This window comes from Pimephales promelas, chromosome 9, assembly GCF_988280905.1.
Source record: "Pimephales promelas chromosome 9, fPimPro1.hap1.1, whole genome shotgun sequence".
Lineage (NCBI taxonomy): Eukaryota > Metazoa > Chordata > Actinopteri > Cypriniformes > Leuciscidae > Pimephales > Pimephales promelas.
The window spans coordinates 18665330-18685167 of record NC_142777.1 but is presented as its reverse complement, the minus strand read 5'-3'; the positions used below and the strand labels follow the sequence as shown (position 1 = coordinate 18685167).

The following is a 19838-nucleotide window of genomic DNA, read 5'->3' as shown; positions in this document are numbered from 1 at the left end:
GACCCAGGCAGAACATAGCAACCAACTGTATCCTTCCGCCTTTCTATTTTATATGTAGAGTAGATTGTAGACCTGAATGTGGTAGTCGCTCATGACAAGTTTGATTGTATTCTGTGCACTGCACATATAAGTTGTTTTTTCATATAATTTTCACACAAATAGGTGTATAACATGGATTAAGCCTATAGCGCCTATGTTGAAAGTAATAAAATGACAAGAGTCCCGTTTTAAAACATCAAAATAATAACATGCCTAAAATAAAACAGTGTTAGAAATGCATTTTTTAGCCTATGTCTGTTTTATAAATTGCCAACGATCAACCAGGGGTAAATTAACTGCAGTTTTTTTCACTTCGTTCTGTCAGTAGCTGTAGATGACATTATTATTTTTGATTGGATAATTCAATGATTTCTGTCTGTTGTTGGAAACATGAAAACCGTACTAGGTAAGCTAGGATATGTGGGGACCCACACAGCAATAAATGCACATACTAGGAAACTGAATTTAACTGTATCACTTACAATTACTTTCACCATTAAATAGCCTAGTCAGTGCCTTATGATCGAATTACAACAGGCATTTTCCTTTAGTAAATGCCTTCTGATGTTGTCCATCTTACAGCCACAATAGAGAAACCATCATACTCACATAATACTATACTCCAGTCCATTTATCACAGTCTTTCTTTTAATCATCTCAAGTGCATCTACAGGCACTGAGCTAACAGTGTGAGAGGAAGAAGAGTGGTCGGTTGTCAAATAGGCGGATGGATATGCACTAATGTGCTTCGCCTCCAGTCTGTTTGACGCCAGGACGGGTGAGAGAGGGAGGCGAGGGAAAGAGAGGCAGGAAAGAAGGGAAAAAAAACTCCTTCATGTCGGTGTCTGTTCAACAGAGCAAAGGTCGACAGACGCTACACCATTTCATGAAAGGTATGCAATCTAATGATAATACATCTAGCCGATAAAGACTGTTCAGCGGTCACTTATCAACTTTATTCCAGGAGGGATGGTGGATTTTCCGCAGGGGGTGTTGAGAAGTGATTGAAAAAGTTTCCTTGCTGGGTTTTCTTTTCTTTTAATTTGTGTACGAATGAGGTGAGGAAAACACGTGAACGAAGTGTATTTACATTTTATACAAAAAACAATTTAAATATGTATTGCATGTTATATGCAGCATTTTGAGGTTGCAATTGTTATTTGGGTTTATTAAACCGCAAATGTAACTGGCTATGTAGCAACTCGGCTAGCAGTAAGTTAAGTTTTTACACAATAGAGAAAAACAAACGAAACAAAAATGTATCCAGTAATATGTCGTTGTGATTTCAGAAAGTTTTGCAAATGGATAATGTTATCAAAAAAATAAAAGTGGTTTGAATTTAAAATAAATACCCATGTTTTGAACTCAATTCCACAAAGTTGCGGCTAAAATGTAACGTTAGCTTAGCTTCTCTCCTCTTGTTTATTGAGCCATTCAGTTAAGTTACATATTTACGGTTTAACTCCACATGTTTACATACAAAACTCCACGAGTATCAAATAAACAACAGTGTGTTTAATAATAATTGCTGTGTAGTAACTTAGAAGAAAGTCACTGTTCGCATTCTTGTGAGGAGAGATGTGCGTGTCGTGGCGTGTCTTTCTGGCTGTGCCTCAAAACCTAACCTAGTGTGCTGCCCACTCAGACAGCATTGTGGGGCTTTATAATCTCAAAAACTAGTGTTCTTCCTAGGCTCAAACTTTCTAAACGTGCTTGTGATGCCCCAAGATGCTGTCTAGATGGGCAGCTACCTCGGTTTTGAGGGACAGTTTGTGAGTCTGTCTGATATTAACCCCTTGAAAGCACATTCAAAGAGCTTTGTTTATCGTTTAGCGATCAAATCGTCCATCTGAGGGATAACACGTTAACGCAAAGTTTGTTTGTTTGTTTTTTGGTCGAACATTTGAGCTGGTGTGATGAGCTTTTATCATTTACCCACATTTGAAATATTTGTGAATATCCAGGGTGTCCTTCCCAAAGTTCATCATTGAAGCAGTTGTGAACAATGAAGATTGTTGTCAAGATATAAATAGGTGTGTTTTGTTTGTTCTGAGGTTTAAATATTGTTCATTTGGTCTGAGACTTGTTTATTGCTGGAGCGTTCCTTGAACCTATTAGATAAAGAGCTTCAAAAGGAAGGTTTTCCCTGGCCTTGATGCACAACGACAGATGCTACACTTTAATATTTTTTTTTTCCAAGTATCAATGTCAATCCTTTGTAGAAACAGCATTTGAAAGTCGTCAGCTTGTTTTTGACCTTGACAGGGGAGGTTTAGAAACGGTCAGCTTGAGCTTGTAACATGTTAACGGAGTGCATTTAAAGGGCATCACCATGTTCCTGGCTTTCATGCATCACATAGTAAGATTCTGATTTGTAAGTGTTTTTACATTTTTTTTTTGCATGGTGTTGCATAAATAACTATCTTTTACATCTGTCTTAATATACTTAAAGGGCCAGTAGTTAACCCTCAAATTCTTGCAAACCTGTATGAATTTCTTTCTTCCATTGAACACAAAAGCAGATATTTTTATGGACCCCATGTAGTTTTTCCATTATGGAAGCCAATGGGGACCTGTCAACTGTCTGGTTACAAACATTCTTCAAAATATCTTCTTTTATGTCACACACAAGAAAGAAACTCCTACAGGTTTGGAACAACTTGAGGTTGAGTAAACGATGGTGAACTATCCCGTTAACTGTCTTAAAGGTCTTACTCCTCTCACTTAAAAAAAAAAAAAAAAAAAAAACACAATCTGGGTTGGTTAACATTATAATAGCCAGTGAATGAAAATAAACCTTACAGACAATGAATGGGTCTCATTCACTAATAATTGCATGGATTACTTGTTTTATTCGGACTAATTCACAACATGGATTTGTGCTTACGTTAATGAATTTGCAGTATTCCGACCGCGTGCCTGAGGTTACATATTTTAATATAACGTGTCCATATAAGGGCTTCCCTTTTGTCTCTCTCAGTAAACATGTTGCTCAATAGGATGCACTCTCGCAGCAAGATCATCGGGCAATGCCAAGTGTACCATCCTCTAAACAAGTTAACACACAAAAAAACACAGCTATAGCTATATATTAATTTGTATTTCAACATGTCAGCGTAAAACTTGCATACACATTATCCTCTCACACACTTTACTGTACTATAAAAACACATTGTTATAATTTCTTGGGTCAAGAATGAGTCAGAGATATTTATTTCCTCCTTCCTATAGCTACCACAAAAAGCTTGCTTTGTCTGGATGCGTAGTAAGGAAGCTTTCCTGTCATAGCCTATCACATATGCACACTTCAATAAGCTAAAAGAAAGAAGGTTAATGTTTACATGCCGGGAGGCAAAAATCGAGCTCTGTCATTCGGTTTATGCTTAAACCGTTTATTAATATAATAAGCTGTTGCCTTATTAAGCATAATCGAGTTAAGAGCGCTTGCTTATTCCATGAAAGTCAAAGTGAAAGCAAAAACTGACTGAGCTTTTGGCATCTGTCTCTTTATTAAAGGCACATTCTCTGAGACGACGAGATAAATACCTCACCATGAGCTGATAACGGCAGCCTTAATGTAGTTCGCTTAATAATTTTCTTGTTGACCGTTCTTAATATGGAAAAAAAAAAAATCAGTATTTCACACCTAAAGACTGTTATTAGGCCTGATACAAATTTAGTGATATTATTATTAATAATGTTTATGTATTGTTACTAGTGTCATTAAATGCTTTGAGCCGTGAAAACAACAAAATGCTGATGAACAACTTTCAGTTTTGTAGTCTGTTTTAAATAACATTTTCTTTGAGGAGTATTCAGTTCTCATGTGCGTGTCACAAGTGTGGTGATGTTGTTATGAAATTAGGGAAGGCACACACATACAGTAATGTGTGTGTGTGTATGTGTATATGAAATGTATTTAAGATGTAACATGTAGGCTGTGTTTGAAATTCCATCTAAATCCGTTTGTAAGACCACCCAGAGATTTTTTGTGAATGTGTGGTTTCAGTTGTTCCTACATTTAGAACGAATGTTATTAATGAATTTTGTTCGTAAAAATGTTCGTATGGTACGCACAAATAATTATTTACTCGCGGTTAGTGAATGAGACTCATTTAGTATGCCACATTATCAAGCAGTTTAAGTAAAGTTTAAGTCTTACAGTTTTAGCCTGTTCTTAGCGCCTAGTTTTTGCAACAGCAGAGTTTGTTTCCATAGAGTTTCTGAATATCTGCCAACGTGTAACATCTGTCACATAGATGTTCATGTGAGTGCTCACATCTGTTGTCGATCTTGAGCCGTTACCTGATCATGAATAATATATCAGTTGAATTTGAAGATGTATATCATTAGAAATGTGTTATTCTCTGCATTCATGATTGTATTTGAGCCAGTTGCAGCATAAAGGGTTATATTATCTATTAATGTCGACGACGATTTAAGGCTCCAGGGATGGAGAGACTGGATGGTGTCAAGCGATTAAACAGTCGTCCTCATTGTCTTGGATGGGTGTGACCCTATTTACAAAAAAAGAAATGGTCTTGTTCTGGGTAAGAAAGCCTTAGATCATAGTCGAACTGATAAAATTGTAAGGCTGTGCTTTTGTTTGCCTCTGTCATGCTCTTAAATGTCACTGAAATGTTAGATGGCTCTTTCAATCTGGCTATTATATCTAATTGTATTCGTAATTTGATTTTAAGGATAATGCATGGGTTGAAGCCCACTAGAGGCATTGCGACTGCACGACATGGCAGTCCTTGTAATAAATCAATTGACCAGTAGAGAGTAAAAGTGCCTCTTCCTTGGTCTGGAGCTCTGCATTAGTGTCAAAATGTGACTCCATTATGATTTAGAAGGCTGATTTCATGTGTAATTTTGCAAATGGCACTGCCCTTGAGTGTATATCATAATTATGAAGCAGCATTAAGATGCACATCTTCTGATAATCGTGTTGTGGTTGTGGTCAGAATCTTAACATTATTTTCATTATTTGGGATGAAGCAGATGACTGTCAATTTTCGTTTTAATGACATTATTAGACTCACGCCAAAATTTCTTCTTCGCTCTTTAAAGCAAAATTGCTTCCTCGCCATGAAATAAGAGCACAGAAAGAGTAAAAGCTTTAAGTGGGAGGCTTTAGAGACTGCTAGAAAATCAATACTGGTAATGCTTTCTGTGCTGCTTATTTTGCAAGTGGAGCAGCTGAGTGTGAAGGCAGGATGGAGATAGGGAACAGGGAAGTGTGTGTTTGTGTATTGAGCCTCTATATTGCTGATCTGAGTCCTGTACTTCCTATTGTTAAAGCTTTGTTATCATCAGTCCCTCAGCAATAAAGGCAGAGTGTGCTGGTTACAAGCTGATTGCTTGTTTCTGCTGATTAGCAAGACGTTTTGGTGTGTGTGCTGTCCCATTGAACTTAATTTCAGGAAGATTTCAGTAATTCAATCTCTAGATTTATTTTTACCATTATCGATGTTTGCCATTGATCAGACTTGGAACAGTTTAAAATAATGAGTTGTAATGTGTCACATACACTCTTGGCACAATTTGTCAGCATATGTGGTGTAACATTCATTACCACAAAAAAATCTTTTTTTTTTTTTTTAAACATATAATCTAGTACATGGGCAGCTTGTTGACATGTTGCTGTTTTGAAGGTATAGCGTCAAGTTATACATGCTTCCATCAGTCTAGTATGAAAATACACTTGCCTCCAGTGAAATGCAGACTATTTCTAGGGCCCTATGAAATCTGTTTTTTCTGTTTTAATTTTTGGGAATTCATTTTTGTTTTACCATTGACAGTTATTTTACTCATAAAAAGAGTGTGCTTTTTAAAGTTAATGATTAAAATGTATACAAATAAAATAGGAATGATCTTAAATGTATTGAGGTGACCGACATTTACTCAGTAGCCTTTTCAGGACAAATACGGCATGATGCAACACAACACTGCACTCTTCAAGTAACAACAAAATATGATTATGAGCTTAAATTAGCTTTTATGATTATGGTTGTGTCGCCCAGATTTGCTTCCCCCGGTCTGCATTTTCACCAGATGTACGTTCTTCTCCCACGCAACAACAGAATTTCAAACCAAATATGTGGAATTCCGCGTTAAGTCTTGCCTGGATGCCAGCCTGAACCCCGCCCACAACATTTTTTGGTCGGGAAGTTCGATCCGGCCTTGATCCATTGAGGAGTAATTATGATCAGGCCAATCAAATTGCCAGGGTGGGCTTTATACAATGATGGACAGATGATCTTCAGGGACGTAATCATCACGTTATCATATAGCATATCATATAGAATGATTTCTTTAGGATCATGTGATACTGGAATAAAAGCATCAGTGTATAAAGCGTCAGTGCACACAGTGTCTGCACATCCATTTTCAGATCTCTCCAGAGATGTTCAATCGGGTTCAAGTCTGGGCTCTGGCTGGGCCACTCAAGGACATTCACAGAGTTGGCCCATAGCCACTCCTTTGTTATCTTTGCTGTGTGCTTAGGGTCGTTGTCCGACTGGAAGATGAACCGTCGCACCAGTCTGTCTGAGGCCCAAAGCGCTCTGGAGCAGGTTTTTAACAAGGATGTCTCTGAACATTGCTGCATTCATCTTTCCCTTGGTCCTGACTAGTCTCCCAGTTCCTGCCACTGAAAAACATCCCCACAGCATGATGCTGCTGCCACCATGCTTCACTGTAGGGATGGTTTTGGCCAAGTGATGAGTGGTGCCTGGTTTCCTCCAGACATAATGCTTGACATTCAGGCCAAAGAGTTCAATCTTTGTTTCATCAGACCAGAGAATTTTGTTTCTCATGGATGAGAGTCCTTCAGAAGCCTTTTGGCAAACTCCAGGCGGGCTGTCTGAAAAGAAATTGCTTCCGTATGGCTATGGCCACTCTACCATACTGGCTTGATATGTGGAGCGCTGCAGTGCAGAGATGGTTGTTCTTTTGGAAGGTTCTCCTCTCTCCACAGAGAAACGCTGGAGCTCTGTCAGAGGGACCGTTAGGTTTTTGGTCACCACCCTGACGTGGTCAGTTTGGCCGGGCGGCCAGCTCTAGGGAGTCCTGGTGGTTCCTAACTTCTTCCATTATGGATGATTGAGGCCACTGTACTCATTGGGACCTTCAATGCTGCAGAACTTTTTCTTTACCCTTTCCCAGATCTGTGCCTCGATACAAGGTCTCGGAGATCTACAAACAATTCCATGGCTTGGTTTGTGCTCTGACATACACTGTTAACTGTGTGACCTTATATAGACAGGTGTGTGCCTTTCCAAATGATGTCATATCGACTGAATTTACCACAGGTGGACTCTACAACTCAAGTTGTAGAAACATCTCAAGGATGAATAGTGGAAACAGCTCAATTTTGAGTGTCATGGCAAAGGCTGATGTGATTTGTTTTGCCAGTTTTTATTTTTTGATACATTTGCAAAGATTTCATTAATCCATTTTGAAATAAGGCTATAACATAATAGTGTGGAAAAAGTGAAGCCAAGCACTGTGAGTAAATGCGCTGTATATGAATGTCACAGCACAAAATGGTGCATGCACACAAATAGTGTTAAGGCTGTTTCACAGGAGACGAGTCTAGTTCATTTTCAAAGAGAATGCCCGTTTTCCATTCCACTGCACATTTTTTACATAGTTTTTCTATGTAAACAGACATGTCTTCTGCAGTATCTTGTGCATAACAGCATCATAATCATGCAATCAAGTTAAAGTAATTTTTTTTAAAACACGCCTCTACCAAAATAGCTTTATCAGCAGATATGGCCTGTCGCTCAAACATCTGAACCGATTTGTGTTTTTCAGCAATAGTGTGCAACCTTCACTAAGAAAAGAAGGAAAAATCTGTAGAAAGAAAAAACGTCCCTTCTGTGCATTTGCAGGTTTTTTTTTACTACTTGTTAATTGTTTTCTTTTTGTTAAATGTTAATTTTTTATATTATTTATTTTTTGACAGCATTTTCAGTATATAAATATTATTAAAAATTAAATTTGTATTTATCCAACCCATTTAAAAACAGTCTGGTGCTATCTTTTGGACATTCGTCATATTGCATTGGTTTTCATTTCTTATCCTCAAACAGAGCACTTGTCTGTTTAAGTTAAACATTCCACATTGATTAAAGAAGAGAATGTGTTTTTTAATGGTAGTATTATTTTATACAAATATAACAAATACATTGATCTGAAATATAAATTAAGTTATTATGAATTAATAACAGTATGATTACAATTAACTACATTAATTAAGTACAGCCTCAGACATGCACTTTTTGTTTTGCTTTTTACCGAACTCATACCGAACCTTGATGTATGAACCGAACCGTCACTGTTCTTCTGTGTACCGTTACACCCCTAATTTCACTAATAATGAAATGATCCATCATTCTCATTGTACATAAAGCATGGTGTGGTTTTGACAGGACAAACACCGTAGTGGTCTGGGAGTGGGGATCGCTTTGAATAGTAACAGTTTGTCCCGAAGAGCCAATGGGCTGATGTTTGGCAGCTGAAGAGGTCAAGGGGAAGGGATGTGGCTACAGGAAGTGCCTCTCAGAGGTTTTATATCCTCTCTGTCCTGGTTACATTTTCAACAGCTGTGCTGTGCTCCCGCTCACTCTCGCCCTGGGAGCTCCCTGGGTGGGGCAGCGGGAGGCTGTTGCTTACAGATTCAACACAATGAGTCTGTTGTAGTTCATCATAACACATGGAAGATGGGTACATCCTAACAGTTATCTGCAAGACCCCAGATGTGCACGTATGTGTGTTGTTTTAATAAATTAATAGCTGGTAGCTTTTTTTGTGCACATCCTTTAGACACTGTGATTTTATTTATTTTCAGACGGCTATAATTATCATTGTGGGCACTAATATTGTGGTTTTAAATATTTGCTCAAAAACTCGTAAGGAGTCTAATTGTATTGTACAAAGATTGGATATCTTAACACATTTTTAACAACTGTGTTGAGCTGAATAGCTGAAAGGTAATTTTTCATCATCCATAAAAGGCTATGTACTTATTTTTTATTCTGTCCATGTCGATTTTAAGTTACAATTTGTGAATGCATAAGGGATATTTTATATCATGATCAGGGGTTCTCGCCAACCTTTGTGACTCCAAGTCAAGACCTTCCATTGTTTTGGAAGTCAAGTTTTCCAGTTGTCTGTGGTTTCATGGAGAATTTTAATTATTTTTTTTAGGTCTAGAAACTACACTTTTTAAAATGAGTCATACCTCCTATATCCAGGTTTTCTAAGATACAAACATATTTTGATGAACAGGTGCATTAAAATAAGAAATATCTTTCAGTTGTTTTTAGCTTGTTTTAATGCTTTTGTCTTATTGTAAATAAATGAAGTTTACTGTAGTCACCATTTCACCGTTGTTAGTTTCCTTTCCCCCCTTAATAAATTGTAAAGTAGATAATGTAAGTTTATCAAAGAAAGCTGTTTTTTGTTGTTTAAACTATTTTAGATGGAGAAGATCCAACCAAGTCTCTTTGTCATCATTATAAATTGCCTATACACATTTTATTTCCAAACTAATGTCAGTTTCTCTTTTTGTTGCAGGTGCCCCTTCTTGAAGTTTCAACCTCTGGCCACAATCCATATCTGGCATGGATTTAGTCTCTAATATCTAATAGCTGTCTCATCTGTGTTTTCAGCCTTAATTTCTCAGTTGCCCTTTACACTAATTTTCGGAGTGGTTGTGACCCAGTTCCACCCCCTGCTTCACTGCAGGCCTTCCTGAGCACCAGCAGCTGCGTCCTGCCTCAACTTCCTGTCCTTGGTCTTGCAAGGCTAAGCTTGTCCACTCCCCACCCCCCCCCACCCCCCCACCCCACACACACACACACGCATAATCATCTTCCTGGCACGCTGCTGGTCGAGAGAGCTTCAGATCCCACTTTCTGGTGCAGCTCGGCACTATGACCTCCATGTCCAGTCTGTTCTCCTTCACCAGCCCGGCGGTGAAGCGATTGCTGGGATGGAAGCAGGGTGACGAGGAGGAAAAATGGGCGGAAAAGGCTGTGGATGCCCTAGTGAAGAAACTAAAGAAGAAAAAGGGTGCCATGGAGGACTTGGAAAAGGCCCTTAGCAGTCCTGGGCAGCCCAGCAAATGTGTGACCATCCCCCGGTCGCTGGACGGGCGGCTACAGGTGTCCCACAGGAAAGGCCTCCCTCACGTCATCTACTGCCGTGTGTGGCGCTGGCCTGACCTTCAGTCCCATCACGAGCTCAAACCCCTCGAGGTGTGCGAATATCCGTTCGGCTCCAAACAGAAAGAAGTGTGTATCAACCCATATCACTACAAAAGAGTTGAAAGTCCAGGTAAGTCATGACTGGTGTGTTCATATTTCTCATGACGTATACGTCCTTCTACACAAATGTTTTGTCACATTAAGAATATTATTGACATTTTACGGAAGAGTAATACAAGTACACCACAGTTAAAATGTTTGTAGTCAGTAAGATTTAAAAAAAAAAAATGTTTTTGAAAGAAGTCTCTTACTGTGAGTTCACACCAGATGTGACTAGCGCATCAAATTCGCGTCTAGTTATACGCTTGAACACTTTGAATCCATTTGCGCATCAAGATCGAAATTTCGCTTCAAACTTTGTTTTTTTCACGCGTCAATTTCGCTCTTGACGGATTCAAAACCAGCCTCCAAATTTATCTAAAATCAGCACAAGAGTGTCGCCATTAAAGGGTTAGTTCACCCAAAAATGAAAATTAAGTCATTAATTACTCACCCCCATGCTGTACCAACCCCGTAAGACCTTCGTTTGTCTTCGGAACACAAATGAAGATATTTTTGATTAAATTTGAGAGCTGTATAACTACCACATTGGCTCCTAAGGGACTGCCTCTTGACGGCCCAAAAAGTCAATGAAGAAAATGTTTAAATATCCCAAGTGACTACCGTGGCTCAACTATATGTTTATCAAGCGACGCGAATACTTTTTGTGCGAAAAAACAAACAAAAATAACGAGTTTATTCGACTATTTCTTTTCTTCCTTGTAGGCCAGAACGAGACTTCCTTATAGATTTCCACGACGCATGCGCGAGAATTGCGATCTGAAGTAGTGTAAGCTGGTGTAAGCAGATCGCAAATCTCGCGCATGCGTCGTGGAAATCTATAAGGAAGTCTCGTTCTGGCCTACAAGGAAGAAAAGAAATAGTCGAATAAACTCGTTATTTTTGTTTGTTTTTTCGCACAAAAAGTATTCGCGTCGCTTGATAAACATATAGTTGAGCCACGGTAGTCACTTGGGATATTTAAACATTTTCTTCATTGACTTTCTGGGCCGTCAAGAGGCAGTCCCTTAGGCAGCCAATGTGGTAGTTATACAGCTCTCAAATTTAATCAAAAATATCTTCATTTGTGTTCCGAAGACGAACGAAGGTCTTACGGGGTTGGTACAGCATGGGGGTGAGTAATTAATGACTTAATTTTCATTTTTGGGTGAACTAACCCTTTAACTATTGCATTGCATATTCTGTATCTGGTGTATTTATCAAAATTTTTTTTAATCAATTTTAAATTGATGGATAAAATGTCAGCCCGCCCCAGCGCGCTCACGCTTACTACTAAACGCCTCACCTCCGGCGCCGCACACTCGCTACATTCCCAGCACATCTAGTGGCTGCATAATGCAAACCCAGTCTAACATTTGACTGCAGTATCTTATGCGCCTTATCCGGTGCGCCCTATATATGAAAAATGTCCTAAAATTGGTCATACATTGAAGGTGCATCTTATAATCCAGTGCGCCTTATAGTGCAGAAAATACGGTAGTGTATTTTTCAACCAATCGCTATTTAGTCTCAGCAATTTCATATTTTTTGATGAATAGTGTGAACTCATTTGACCAAACACGCATCATTTAATCCTTATCAACTGATTTCCTCTGTCCGTTGTTTTTCTGAAAAGCTACTGTTGACTGCAAGCAAACAAAAATCAGACAAAATAACAAAGATTGTTCAACATATATGTATCCTGTGAGGATATGTGGCTTGTCATTCCCTTAGCATATCCAGTGGTATAGACCGTGTTGACTATCAGATATCTTTAGCCCCCAGAGTCCCTCTGATCTCTGTAACCTCTGTTGCCCTCTGCTTAGATGGAGATGTACACTGTATTGAGCTTTTCAAGGGCAGATATCACATGTCACTCAGGAGAGAAAACACATTTCTGTTGAAGCTGGAAAACTGATCTGTTGTGTCTTAGCAATTACCTTGGAGCCCAAGCCCGCAAATTGAAACACAGATGTCAATGATGCTGTATTTCTCTTTTTTTTTTGCCATAAATATTTAAAATTGACTCTCAGAATGATCTGTTAGGAGGATATTTAAAATGTTTTCATCTTTTCTCAGTGCTTCCTCCAGTTTTGGTGCCACGACACAGCGAGTTCAACCCTCAGCACAGTCTTCTAGTGCAGTTCCGCAACCTGAGTCACAATGAGCCTCACATGCCTCTAAACGCCACCTTTCCAGAGTCTTTCCAGCAACACAGCGGAGGGAGCTCCTTCCCTATCTCTCCAAACTCGCCCTACCCTCCGTCTCCGGCCAGCAGTGGTACCTACCCCAACTCTCCTGCAAGCTCTGGGCCCTCCAGCCCCTTCCAGCTCCCAGGTACACACAACACCAGTCAAGATGTTGATAGACCTTTCGGGATATCTTTGCCAGTGGCAAACTGATTTTTTTTATTTTCTTTGCTGCTGCAATCACAAATGGATGCGTGAGACTGAATGATTAACCCGTGATATGACGGTGAGTAGTGCAGTGTTGATTGCTGTCTGTAAACAATGGAAATGCCTGCTAAGCAGCACACTAAAGCCCAGGGACTTCAGTCCTGCTGGTGGGTGCCCATTACTTGGCACTGGCCCGGACTTCCTCTATTCTGCATCAGAGTGATTTGCTGATGCCTGCATCCGTAGGCTGGGTTCACTCAGGCAGAAGGGCAACGATGTTTTATTGCACTGTGGGCTAGAACTAAAGCTGGATTTATTCATAGAGATTGCTCGATTCATTGCAGCATCTGATCTGCTTCAGTGATTTAACAATGAAAGTACTTGAAGCTTTGACATATATGGTGTGTACATTGTGAATATAACTCTTATACAATATGAGGTCATTTTTGTGTCAACAGCAGACTTTAGTAGGATAATCCCTCAGGATGGTTCTAGCTGCATCAACATAATAATAATAACGTATTAGTATTTCACAATATTAGCCTTGATGAGTATAAGATACCTTTTCAAAAACTCTTTTTTTTATTACTGACCCAACTTTTAAACAATAGTGTAATTCAGTGGTAATGATTTATTCAGAAAATTTTAATCAGTTTTTATACAACAAAAATTCAAAGGAAAAATAGCATAACGTTGTTTTACTTGTTCATGTAAAAAAAAACAAACTCATTTCCTTTGCCTTCATTGAATTTATCTGGAGACTTTAGTAACATTAACTCATCAAAATCTTTTTTTAAATTCTTCTTGCATTAGATAACGTCTTCCAAGGATTTATTTAGAGCCAGAGGTGTTTCTTTTTTAGCTGCTTTCTTTTATTAGCCATAATCAGTTTCTGGAAGAGATTGTATTTGAATGCAATTTGCTGTTCTATGGGACATTCAGTGGTTGCCTTCATAGATGGTAAAACAAACACTTATGTATGTCCAAATAATAAACAACCCTGTATCCATGTATTCACACTATGAAAATCTTCATTTTAAGTGGTTGTTTCTCTGATTGTTTCCACATTTTGAATGTTTGGTATATGTATGGTGGGTGTTTGATGTATGGGATTTGTGAAATCTGAGACTAAAAGGTTTCCATAAGATGTAATGCAGCTTCCTGTAAAGAATAATCACAATTGAGGCTCTAAGGGATTGCAGTGGAAGCCCATTTGTTTGCACCAGACTTCATCATCTGACCTCTCTCTCTCTCTCTGGTTTCTTTTTACCAGCTGATACCCCTCCTCCTGCCTACATGCCTCCAGATGAGCAGATGGGACAGGACGGGTCTCAGTCCATGGAGACTGGCAATAGCAGTATGGTTCCTCAGAACATGCCCAGAGGGGGTAAGAAACTATTATCATCCTGATCTAAAGTGGTCTAGGAGTGAAATCATAGAACATATAAAAAACTCCCACAAATCCGAGTATCATCATGTAGCTTATTCATTTCAGTAGTATTTGTCATAGCTTGTTTTGTAGAGGAAAATATTGCCAAAGGTCTTGCAGAAGTACACTTTTGAATAAAGGCATACAATTCGAAACGCTTAAGACGGCCTGTGGTCTACCACTTACAGTGCGTGTCGGAAACGAAACGTCCATTGTCATATCTAAGTTTCAGCTCCGGAGACTTCCTCAACACTTGTATATGCAGTGATAAGAACTGTAACAATGACATTGGTTTTAGGGTATCAATCTGAGCCCGAGTTCTCATTCATGCAAAGTGGATTTGCTTTCACAGTGCAGAAAACAGCGTCTTCTCGACATGGTGACAACACCAACTTTTCTGGGCCTCAGCTACAGTGTTTGAGGGTCAAAGTAGATACTGTATGGGGGCTGCCAATAAAGACTATAGGCTGGTATAATGCAAATTTGTTACAAACCCACGCATGATAGATTCACACAGGAAATAAGACTGGAATTACGACTCATTTCAGGAAGTTCAGAATTGTTTAAAAAAAAAAAAAAAAAAGAGCATCAAACAGAAATAACCCGGCGCCATATACATCTCTGCGTGAGTGCTATTTACGACAGTACAAGTACTCCACAGCGACTCTAGGGGTCACAGTTTGATAAAAACAGAAATCCTGCATAGTGCCGCTTTAAAACCCAGCCCTAGTAAAATGACCAACAACAGTTCACTCTTTGTACATAACATCTGGGGGCGTTTAGCAAATCAAATGACTACTTTTTTTCTCAGAAGCACTCATTGTAGCAACCTGGTACTTTAAAAACACAACTTTGTTTTGTGGCAGACCAAAATAAAACCTGTGCATGGCAATTGTGTTGAAACCAGACAGTCCGATTGCAGGTCACAAAATTGAGAAAGCTCATGCATGTCACACAAAAATGACTAGTCGCACTAACAACTTCTAGAGTTAAAAACATTGTCGTCATGACTTGGGCAACCTGAATTTCTAACACCGTTTGCTTGTAATCATTAAATCCCAGGCAGGTATTCCCCTCTAATCTCTCCAGTATGTTTATCTAGCTGATGTGGTGAAGTATCTGAGCAAGTTGAAACAATAGACGGCTTAAGCTCAAGGTCTTGTTTTATTTTCCTTTCAGATGTGCAGCCAGTGGAGTATGAAGAGCCCAGTCATTGGTGCTCTATTGTGTACTATGAGCTGAATAATCGTGTGGGAGAGGCTTACCACGCTTCCTCCACCAGCGTTCTGGTTGATGGATTCACCGACCCATCCAACAACAAGAACCGCTTCTGCCTGGGCCTGCTCTCTAACGTCAATCGCAACTCCACCATTGAAAACACCCGCCGCCACATTGGCAAAGGTATGCATGCAGTTATGCTCAAAGTGCTCTATTTCACTCAATCCTGGAAAATCAGTAGGAGTTATGAAACCCAGTGTGGGAGGGGAAAGCGGTGCTGTCGTCTACCAAAATATTTTAGGTGATGAAATAAAGCTGCAATCAAAAAGTATTATAAGAAATATTGTATAAGTAAAGTTGCTTACTGAATTAAAACTATTTAGAAATATTTTATCTAAATAATCATGATGCCAAAAGCACAATAAAAAATAAATGAATTTGAAAACTGAAATTATTAAATTAAAAGCTAATTAAAAAAATTGCTAACTTTAATTGTATGTAAATGCAAAAATAACACCGCAGCAAAGGTTGACCTAGAATGATGATCTTTACTATGTTTGAGGCCCATTCACATCAAGAACATTAACTATAAAGATAACTGGGGTGGTGATGTCGCCGTGGATTAGACGCATGCTTTTGGTGCGGGAGACCCGGGCTCGAATCCACTGTGAGACACCAATGTGTCCCTGAGCAAGACACTTAACCCCTAGTTGCTCCAGAGGCGTGCGACCACTGACATATAAAGCAAGTCGCTTTGGATAAAAGCGTCAGCTAAATGAATAAATGTAGTGTCCACATCAACACATGCTAACTTTCTGTTTATTAAAGCACGCACTGCAGTTATGTTGTTTGTCGCTTTAAATGCTGAAGCGTGTGGATTCTGATAATCTGTTTTATTGTCCTGGAAAAAAACTGCAGGAAAAGCGCTTTGTTCCTCTGTGTTTTCTTTATAGCTGTTGTGTGGACTTCCCTATTCTATAGAATTAGAACTATTATTGTTATCGTGCTATATGGCCCTTTAAAAGCTTCCAGATAATTCATTGTGGGTGACCTGGTTAAATAACAAAGAAGACCATTGTGTTAATATTACAATAACCATTACTCATCTCCACACCCAACAAGGTAAATACATATGCTCAAAGAGAATGTGTTTTATTACAATGATGAATCATCGTTGGACTGTTATGGAATTAAATGCCAGGAAATCTCCTTTTAGTTTTACTCTATTCTAGAATATTTCAGGATTACATCTTTCCTGTATTTGACTCCTCAGGTGTCCACCTGTATTATGTCGGAGGAGAAGTGTATGCAGAGTGTCTGAGTGACACCAGCATTTTCGTCCAGAGTCGGAACTGCAACTACCATCATGGCTTCCATCCCACAACTGTCTGCAAAATCCCCAGTGGCTGCAGCCTCAAGATCTTCAACAACCAAGAGTTTGCTCAGCTGCTTGCTCAATCTGTCAACCATGGTTTTGAGGCCGTCTACGAGCTCACCAAGATGTGCACCATTCGCATGAGCTTTGTAAAGGTACGAGTATCACCACAGACGATTAGTATTCAGATGGTCATTCACCATTGAATGTTCAGGGAAGAAGAATCAGGGGCATTTGCTTCAAGGAGGCAAGAGAGGGAGTAGTGCCAAAGAAAATTGGATGAGAATAATAATCCATATTACAAAAATAAAACAAATGTGAAATTAAAAAATGTATAAATCACTTGTTTTTCTTAAGTCACACTGTCCAACAGTGACACCAGCAGGTAAAGTTACAGTGAGAGTCTGTGGGTGCTTCTCATTTCTTATTTGTGCATCCTCGTTTCCTTTCCTTGCTTCCTTTCCTTGCGTCTCAGCTCCACCCCCTGTAGGACGCGAGGGAAGGAAGCGAGGAAAGGAAAGGAGGACAGAGGAATCGAATAAAAGCTTTTTTATATCCATTGGAATACTTGATCACTCGAGCGTCACTCCACAGTGTCATCAGCAGCGCTAAAAGGATCTGCCCTTATGTTGTTGAAGTTTGGTTATTTAATAAATTCATAATAAATAATAATAAAGATAGGCTATACTGTTGAAATATTTGAGATGTGTGGTTTATATAAACTGCAAAGGTAAAGTATAAATTAAAATGATTGTGACCGATGTGAAGGGGGAGGAGAATTGACACGTGCGTCACGTTTAGTCAATATAACAGTTCCGCGTAGGATGCACCTGTGTATCCTCGCTTATGACTCCTCAGGAAGCCTCCTCACTCCTCGATCCTCGACTCCTCACGGTGCAATTAGAGAATTGAGATGTCCTTCAAGATGGCTGAGCTCGATCGGTTTCCGGGTCATAGGAGGGAGGACGGAGGAGCGAGGAGACGAGGAGGGATATTGAGAAGCACCCTGTGTGTCTTGTGCCTCCTCTGCTCCCATTGAGTTTTAACAGATACCCAAGCGTGCAGTAGCACCTCATTGCAGTACAAAAGATCCAGGGGGCGGAGTTGGATCCTGATCTGAGGGGTGGAGTTGGGAAGGTTTAGGGGTGGTTTTAGGGATCAGGGGGTGGAGCTGGGTAGGTTTAGGTATATGTAAGGTGGGAGGAGTTGGATCTGGATCCGACTCCTCCCCGTGGATTTCATGTTCGGTGGGTTTTGTGGAGGGTAATTGAGAACGAATGGGGGAAAGGCAATGCCTCCATCACGCTATGATTGGGTGGGATTGGTTGGTGCTATAACTCTTGCCCCTTGTTTTTTTGCGCGTTCGTGAATCGGTCTGAATCAACATAATGATGTTTATGAGAAGAATAATTAAATTAAGTTAACAACTGTTCTTTGTCATGTTAAAATCAAACTTGAAATGGCCTGAGAACATGATGATTGTGTTGTTCTTTTTTTAATGAACAATCAGCTTGGTGAATTTACAAAGGCCTCAAGGTCCATGACCCCCTTTAATGAGATTGATGACCGATGATGATGCGAAAATAATTTGACAATTAAATAGAACAGCTGAACATCAGTTCACAAATTAAATGTATTGTTTGAATTGTTAAAGGGTTTGTTCAATTAAAAATGAAAATTATCACAATTTAGTCAACCTCAAGCCGTCCTAGGTGTATGTGACCTTACACAGTCCTTTTTTTTGAGCCAAAAAATGTCCTGGCTCTTCCAGGCTTAGACTTTGAAGTGCAAAAAGTGTTTGGCTGAAATTATGGGATAATTATTTTTGGGTGAACTAATCTTTTAATGCCTTTAGTTAATTTTTTGTTTTAATAAATGTAAAAAAATTGAACTTGTTTTTAATAAATTTGTTTAGGGCTGGGGCGCAGAGTATCACAGACAAGACGTGACGAGCACCCCTTGCTGGATAGAAGTGCATCTCCACGGCCCCCTCCAGTGGCTGGATAAAGTCCTTACACAAATGGGTTCTCCTCTGAACCCCATCTCTTCTGTCTCATAATGATGAGCCCCTCTGGGCTGGGAGGATTTTTTGTTTGTCTGTTTGTTTTTTTAGCGTTTTTCTTTCTTTTTTTCACTTTTGAAAGAAAATGAGGTCTTAAGGGCTGAACTGTTTACACTACCTGCAGAAGGGTTACCGAATCCTGCAGCGATCAGAACGAGAATGAATGAACTGGGGCCACAAGCACATCTGGCAGAGGAAAATTCTAGGCAGTGACACAAAATGGACTAACTACTGCTTTAGCAATTGCCTTCATGTTTGTTTTTTTTGTTTTTTTTTTGCATACAATTGTTTTAAAATTATGCTTGTATGACTGATTTTCTCTAACTGTAGGTAATCTAGTAGATGAATTTGACATGCTTTCATGTATCTCTACTTCACTTTACACCTGTTGAAAATGGCAATTTCCTAGTTCTATGAGAATCTTTTTAATTGCTGTCTAATCCCTGTTATTCGCAAGGCATTTTTCCCCCTTTATATGTTTACTGTTAGACTCAAAGCTCATTACAAATGTTTCCTTTTTATAGCATCTGTTGCCTTAAACCTTAAGGCAAATCAAACTTACTGCTTTTAAATAAAGTTCTTTTATTTGATGAATTCATGGTAATTTGATATGTTTTTTTAAATGTTATGATAATTCAAAAAGCTGTTATTCTCTAAAAATGACATATTAGATATAAAGATTGAGACATCAGCGTTTAGTGGCTAGTGGAATATGTCCTTGCACAGTTTGTCCTTGCAGTTTATAAATCAACAATATAGAAAGCACACAATTGAATGGATACAGTTTAGACATACAGTTTTGTATTTCATTAGCGTTGCATGATTGTGTTTTCTATACAAATTCCTAAAAGTAGAATCCTTGGGCATGGAGACTGAAGTGGACCATGATTTCTGTTATTTGGTTCCCTCTACTGGACAAGTAGTATTTTTAGTTCTAGGCATTTGTTTTAAAATCACCGTTTAGACATCAATTTGAGGAGCATTGCAGGCAGTCTCTCCA

General features: G+C 39.1%; 1 protein-coding gene across 2 annotated transcripts; it reads left to right on the top strand.

The window, feature by feature from the left end:
* Positions 1-791: 791 nt before the first annotated feature.
* smad5 (SMAD family member 5) lies at positions 792-19432 on the top strand. Of its 2 annotated transcripts, none has more exons than XM_039648997.2 (7): positions 792-932; positions 9628-10389; positions 12438-12695; positions 14028-14141; positions 15363-15584; positions 16675-16931; positions 18692-19432. In XM_039648997.2, exons 2-7 carry the CDS (start codon positions 9987-9989, stop codon positions 18833-18835), a joined length of 1398 nt encoding a protein of 465 aa, XP_039504931.1. In that variant the 5' UTR covers positions 792-932; positions 9628-9986; the 3' UTR covers positions 18836-19432. The 2 variants fall into 2 exon arrangements, with proteins under 2 accessions (XP_039504931.1, XP_088990942.1); XM_089134816.1 differs by having other exon boundaries at positions 807-932; positions 9723-10389.
* Positions 19433-19838: the final 406 nt, after the last annotated feature.